At 49.4% G+C, this 6706-nt stretch overlaps 2 protein-coding genes across 2 annotated transcripts; one reads left to right on the top strand and one right to left on the bottom strand.

Moving 5' to 3' along the window:
- Window positions 1–330: 330 nt before the first annotated feature.
- sstr1a (somatostatin receptor 1a) lies at window positions 331–3389 on the top strand. Its single transcript, XM_038780941.1, has one exon. It carries the CDS (start codon window positions 1097–1099, stop codon window positions 2204–2206), a length of 1110 nt encoding a protein of 369 aa, XP_038636869.1. The 5' UTR covers window positions 331–1096; the 3' UTR covers window positions 2207–3389.
- A 566-nt stretch (window positions 3390–3955) lies between these two features.
- Window positions 3956–6267, bottom strand: clec14a (C-type lectin domain containing 14A). Its single transcript, XM_038780927.1, has one exon. The coding sequence runs from the start codon at window positions 6169–6171 to the stop codon at window positions 4843–4845; it is 1329 nt and encodes a 442-aa protein (XP_038636855.1). The 5' UTR covers window positions 6172–6267; the 3' UTR covers window positions 3956–4842.
- Window positions 6268–6706: the final 439 nt, after the last annotated feature.

The raw sequence follows: 6706 nt of genomic DNA on the forward strand, positions 1-6706 counted from the left end.
CATGGAATAAAGCTTCATTGTATTATGGTGTGTTAATCATGAATGATTGCTATTAGTGCACTTGTAATTGTGTGTAATAGTGCACTTGTAATTGTGTGTAATAGTGCACTTGTAATTGTGTGTAAGAGTGCATGTGTAATTGTGTGTAATAGTGCACTTGTAATCGCGTGTAATAGTGCACTTATAATTGTGTGTAAGAGTGCATGTGTAATTGTGTGTAATAGTGCACTTGTAATTGCGTGTAATAGTGCACTTGTAATTGTGTGTAAGAGTGCATGTGTAATTGTGTGTAAGAGTGCACTTGTAATTGTGTATAATGGTGCACTTACAATTGTGTGCAATAGTGCATTTGTAATTGTGTGCCTGCAGATTTCTGTAAATGCTGCCACACTTGGATGAAACTTTTCCGCTGATGCTGGGTGTTAATGCACAGAGCTGCGTGTATTCCGTGACAAACTGTACACGTGATTGCCAATTTGCACCAATACGTGAGGGAGTGGGGAAGATATGCTTGGTGATTGATAATGTGTATAAAGACGGGAATCAGAGGGATCAGAGCTGAATGAGGTGCGGGCTGTGTGTGTGTGGACTCTGGGAGCAGTGTTGCTTTCTGCTATGTGAGTGACAGGGAGATCAGCTTGGGGCGGCTGCCCGCACATCCGCAATGTGACCGCCAGCCCGCCGCCGCCGCCGCCGTTAATCATTCCGCATTTTTAAAGACAAAGGAAAAGGACAGCGTTCAATTCCTCTGTAGCTGTGTCTGTGAGCGAGAACCCCTCCCCCCTCCCTGTTCCGGGGAGCCATCCCTCTCTCCCAGCTTTTCCCAGTTCACTGGGCAGCTCCATGACCCCAGGAGTCAGGATGCGCCGGGAGGAAGGGGCGAGATGCGGGAGGCAGAGCTCGGGATGGGCTAGCAGCTCCCCGGAAGGGGCGCATTCAAACAACGGTGAAGCTTTGCGCCAGACACTCAGAAGGTAAAGCAAACGGCAGCGGATGCTGGGATCTGACAATACTGGCACAATCTCTGCAGCTCTGCCAGTATCTGGGGAGAGGAGAAGGCAGCTCCCTGGATAACACTTTGTCAAAGCCCCTGAAGATGTTGTTGCCCAATGACTCTACCAAGCCCCTGGCCATTCTGGACGGTGCCATGGACGCTGCCAACCTTACCCGGAATGGCACTGCCAGTGGCACCCAGTGCAGTGCCATCCTGATCTCCTTCATCTATTCGGTGGTGTGTTTCGTGGGATTGTGTGGCAACTCTCTGGTCATCTACGTGATCCTCAGGTACGCCAAGATGAAGACGGCCACCAACATCTACATCTTGAACCTGGCCATCGCCGACGAGCTGCTGATGCTGAGTGTACCCTTCCTGGTAACCTCCACCCTGCTGGCCCACTGGCCTTTCGGCTCTCTGCTGTGCCGCCTGGTGCTCAGCGTGGATGCCATCAACATGTTCACCAGCATCTACTGCCTGACCGTGCTGAGCGTGGACAGGTACATCGCCGTGGTGCACCCCATCAAAGCTGCCAGCTACAGGAGACCCACTATCGCCAAGATGGTCAACCTGGCCGTGTGGCTCATGTCCATCATGGTCATCCTGCCCATCATTATCTTCGCGGACACGGCCACCAACTCGGACGGCTCGGTGGCCTGCAACATGCAGATGCCCAAACCCACCAAGCAGTGGCTGGCGGGCTTCGTGGTGTACGCCTTCCTGATGGGCTTTCTCATCCCGGTGGCGGCCATCTGCCTGTGCTACATCCTCATCATCGTCAAGATGAGAGTGGTGGCCCTCAAAGCGGGCTGGCAGCAGCGCAAGAGGTCGGAGAGGAAGATCACCCTGATGGTCATGATGGTGGTGACGGTCTTCGTCATGTGCTGGATGCCCTTTTACATCGTCCAACTGGTCAATGTCTTCGTGGGGCAACAGGACGCCACCGTCAGTCAGCTCGCCGTCATCCTGGGCTACGCCAACAGTTGCGCCAACCCCATCCTCTACGGCTTCCTGTCGGACAACTTCAAGAGATCCTTCCAGAGGATCCTGTGCCTGCGGTGGATGGACAATGTGGCGGAGGAGCCCATCGATTACTATGCCACCGCTCTCAAAAGCAGAGCTTACAGCGTCGAAGACTTCCAACAGGACCCGCTGGAGTCGAATAGTGTGTATCGCAACGGCACCTGTACCTCAAGGACCACTACCCTCTGAGTTAGCAGCTGAAAAGCTGGGGAGTGTGAGAGAAAACCACGACATGTGTTATTTATTTGTGGGACAGATCTCTGCTCCCTATTCCTGACGTTGCCCCCCTTCTCCTGCTGTCTTAGGCTGCTGCGAGTCTGTCATATATTTGCACAGAAATGTTTCACAACGTCCCATTCGTGGTGTTTGAACCTTTTATTTTTAACCTGTCGGTTTTTTGTGTGTGTGTGTGTGTGTGAATCTGTCTCTCGGTGAAATGTTCTAGCGCCTGAAGCACGCTGAAAGTTTGATTTTTGAAAATGGGTGCCGTGGGACATTTTGAAACTGTTACGTTTCCATAGGTTTTTACGTTTCACATCGCGGAGCAGATGGTGAAAGTCCGTTTGTGAATTTTGCTCCAAATTCACTGAGAAAGTGCAGAATATATCTGCCGGACGGTACTTTTACTTCACCATAGATAGGAAGGATTATTATTACAATTCCTCTAAAATATACTTTAGACAATCCAGAATGGATTTATGTTGTGATTTTCAATGTACTGATTGAAGGGAAAAATTCCCTAATCCCAGCGTTAATTTCACAAGGAATTAACGCCCACATCACTGGAGGAGGATTTTTTTAACTATTCTACATTTTAATGGACATAAAAGTGACTAATAGCAAGTTAAAGCTTTAATCCGCCAGTACAGTCTATGCCGTGTTAATTATCACATGAAAGTATCTCCCCTTTTTAAATGGTAGCATTTACGACAGTTAATGAGAAGGGGATATGTTTCAAATGTCAGATGTAAATCTGTACAAGTGCCAAGCAAGGAGCCAGTGAAACTAAAAACAACCCTGTTAAGTTGCAACATTCAGAGCTCCTCTGCGTTTGAATCTGAATCCAAGAATTTCTATTTCTATTTATAGCTATTAAATATCAGTGGATTATATCATAGCCATTTCTGGTCGGTCAGGCAAACAGCAAGAGGGACACACATGCAAACTGGTGTTGCCAAGGCTGTTGGTTCACACCGACCTGAAGAGAGTTGGCGGATGTGGCAATCTAGTTTTGTTATTTGGACTCCAATCACATTTGGAGTATTGTGTGCAGTTCTGATCACCTCACTATAGGAAGGATGTGGAAGCATTGGAAAGGGTGCAAAGGAGATTTACCAGGATGCTGCCTGGTTTGGAAGGTAGGTCTTATGAGGAAAGGTTGAGGGAGCTAGGGCTTTTCTCTTTGGAGCGGAGGAGGATGAGAGGCGACTTGATAGAGGTTTATAAGATGATGAGGGGGATAGATAGAGTGGACGTTCAGAGACTATTTCCTCAGGTGGATGTAGCTTTTAAAAGGGGGCATAATTATAAGATTCAGGGTGGGAGATATAGGAGGGATATCCGAGGTAGGTTCTTTACTCAGAGAGTGGTTAGGGTGTGGAATGGACTGCCTGCTGTGATAGTGGAGTTGGACACTTTAGAAACTTTCAAGCGGTTATTGGATAGGCACATGGAGCACACCAAGATGACAGGGAGTGGGATAGCTTGATCTTGGTTTCGGACAATGCTCGGCACAACATCGAGGGCCGAAGGGCCTGTACTCCTATGCTGTACTCCTCTATGTCCCCTCCACTGTCGGCCTTTTAGACGTTACATCTGTTGTGGAAGCGGCCCATGGACACCCTTCGGCTAGTTTAGCTGCTCACATCTTTGAGGGACCCCATTCATCACAAATCATCCCAGCTCGCCCTCCAATCAAATCAAAGCTGCAAACCCCAGTTGATTTTGACAGTTCCTTTTTTATTGGCGCATTGATTTGACATTAACCAACAAATGGGGGCCTGTACATTGGCTCCCCGGGAAAAGGAGAACGCGCGGTGTGAACAGATTGCTTTGTAAATGGCTAACAATGTGTTGAGAACGCTGCCCATCGCCAGATATCTAAGCTGTGTCTGCTGTCTAATGTGACACTTCATGTGGGGGCTGCACAGATCTGTGTCATTATTTGAACCAAGTATTATTTAACAGCCCAACGCATTAAAGATCAAAAGTCTGTGTTCGGCGTCGTTGGTGTTTTTAAGATAGAAATGAAAGCTATTTTAAACAAGGCCATGGTACATTTCTTGCCAGATTCTCTCTTCCAAACGCGCGTTTCCTGGAAACGACATTTAGTCATCGGCTCAATGTCAATTCGATATGGTTGAGGTAACGCTAGCTGCACCTCCGATTGCACTGTTTGGCTTGTCATATTTGCAAAGTTAATGACTATTTGACCACGTGTCCTCCTGGGTCAAGGCAATATTTTTCTTGTACAGATTGCTAATAAACACTTCCAGCCGATCATTCACCGGTTGTCACAAAATAATTCACAGCAACAAATAGGCCAGCGGAAGAGTGATTTCGAATAATTCAATATACAATTGAGAATAACACTGTTGTATTAGCGCTCCGCCTGACCTGAGCATTCAAAATGATTCTTGTTTCCCTTTCAACCAGGTGCTGGCTGCAGCCTAAACATCACCCAGGGTTTGCTGTTCGAAAGCCCACCCTCTAACTCACACCAGAAAGGTTATTTTTTTTCCATTCCAAATCTCCATTGAAGTGAACACAGGGGGAGCTGGGGCAGAGGTAAGGCAGTTGTAGAGTGAGCGCCTCCCAGTGGCTCCTCAATGTGCTACAGGCTCGCTGACTTCACCCTGATCCACGGGAGCGTTGACATCGCCTTCACTCGCTGAAGGAGTTTCAACGTAATGATTCTCGTGGGTAACTGTGACCCCGGCGGCTTTTTCGTTGCCTTGCAAGAGAGACTCATTGTGGGCGGGCGCCCCCACGCCGGCTTGGCCGACCGCCCTTTCCTGAGCGTTGACTTTGCCCCGTCCCCTGATCACTATCACCGCGATTGCGACCAGCAGCATCAAAACCAAAACGCCGATAACCACCTGATAGACGAGGTGGTTTGAACGAGCTTCTGCCTTTCCTTGTCCGGAACCCCCCCTGAGCCCTGGAGAAAATGCCAGGGTTGAATTTTCAGCAGGTTGCAGGGGGGTTGTTGGAGGGTTGTTGGTGGGTGTCCAGACATGGAGAGGAGTGATGTTGGCGACTGGACTCTGGGTGCTTTCCAGAGGGGTCCCGGGGGACTGGTGGGAGCCACTTTCTGAAGCTGCCCCGGGAATACACTTGTGTTGCTGATGGTCCACTATAAACCCCTTGTCACAGTAACAGAAAAGGCCTGGGGCGAAGGAAAAGCAGCCAGTTGGACAAGGCCCATCACTCGGTCCCTTCCAGCAGCCAGTACACACAGATTCCAGTCCTCCCGGAGCTGACCACCCCATTCGCCCATTCTGAAGCTCACATCGCAAGGCAACAGACCTGCCATTGGCGCAGCTGATGATAGCGACTGAACCTCGGGATAGGCCAGGGGAGGGGACATTTTCACTCCGGGCTTCCTCATAAACCACCTTCCCAATAGTAGTGTTTAAAGCCTCACACCTTGCGTACTTGCAAATGAAGCCATCGCTTCTTTTGTTACAGTGACAAGTCGTCCACACCAGTCTGGTTGGCTTTGTGAAATCCACCTGCAGTTGCACACACCTCTCGTGGGTGCAGGTCCGCAGAGGTTCCTTCACCCAGGCGCTGTACGTGGAATGGTCAGTCCCACTCACCCAGGAGAATCCGCGTAAGGGTCTGTCCTGCATGTAACATCGCTTGGCCTTTCTCTGGAGTCCTATCCACAGGTGGATCAGCTGCGCCCTGCCTCCCGCGGCCTTTGCCAGAAGCTGCCGAATGTTCTCTGCCTCGACTTGGCTTTCCATCGTGGTCAGCACTCCCTTCCTGTCCTCGCATAGTTTCTTTGCCCGGGGAAAGGAATCTCCCTCCCAGTGCAAACTGTAACACATTCCAGCCTTGCAGAACTCGGGTGCCGTTGCGCCGGACCGAACCCCAGACTTTTGCCAATCGCTCTGGAACCAGAGGAACATGAACACCACACGAAGCATGTTCGGCTTCTCTCAGAAGCGCACTTTTCTCCCAGCCTGTGAAATAAGTTAGCGTTTGTCTAAGCTTGACTCCTACTCCCCCTCTATAGAAGGACAAACTCCAATACGCCCCAGCGACAGGGGAAGTCTGATAACGAATTAGTTATGACTTGTATATCCTGTGGCGTGTTGGTAGGAAGTAGGAACACTTTAAAGGGACATTCACTTCAACAGAGTGTGTCTCAATATGGAGGGATTTTTGTCCAATGTGGGACACTGCGGTGTATCAGGCCACACGGTTTAAATAGGTTTCCAGCACAGCAGGATCGTTACATTATCCTGTAAAGGGACACAGCTTGTAGGCTCCGAAAAGCACACATCGAATCAGAGAGGCCACAGTTTATAGAGTTCTATACACACTCGCAGAATGATTCAGTGGCCTCAAGGTCGGGTATAAGTGAGAATCGGGGCCCTTCTGTCAGACACAAGTTTCCGAGCCAGGATGATTGACAATTTTGTCAAATTCATTTACGGGAGGCCAACATTTATTGCCATC

The sequence above is a fragment of the Scyliorhinus canicula genome, chromosome 2, assembly GCF_902713615.1.
Source record: "Scyliorhinus canicula chromosome 2, sScyCan1.1, whole genome shotgun sequence".
In the NCBI taxonomy this organism is placed as follows: domain Eukaryota; kingdom Metazoa; phylum Chordata; class Chondrichthyes; order Carcharhiniformes; family Scyliorhinidae; genus Scyliorhinus; species Scyliorhinus canicula.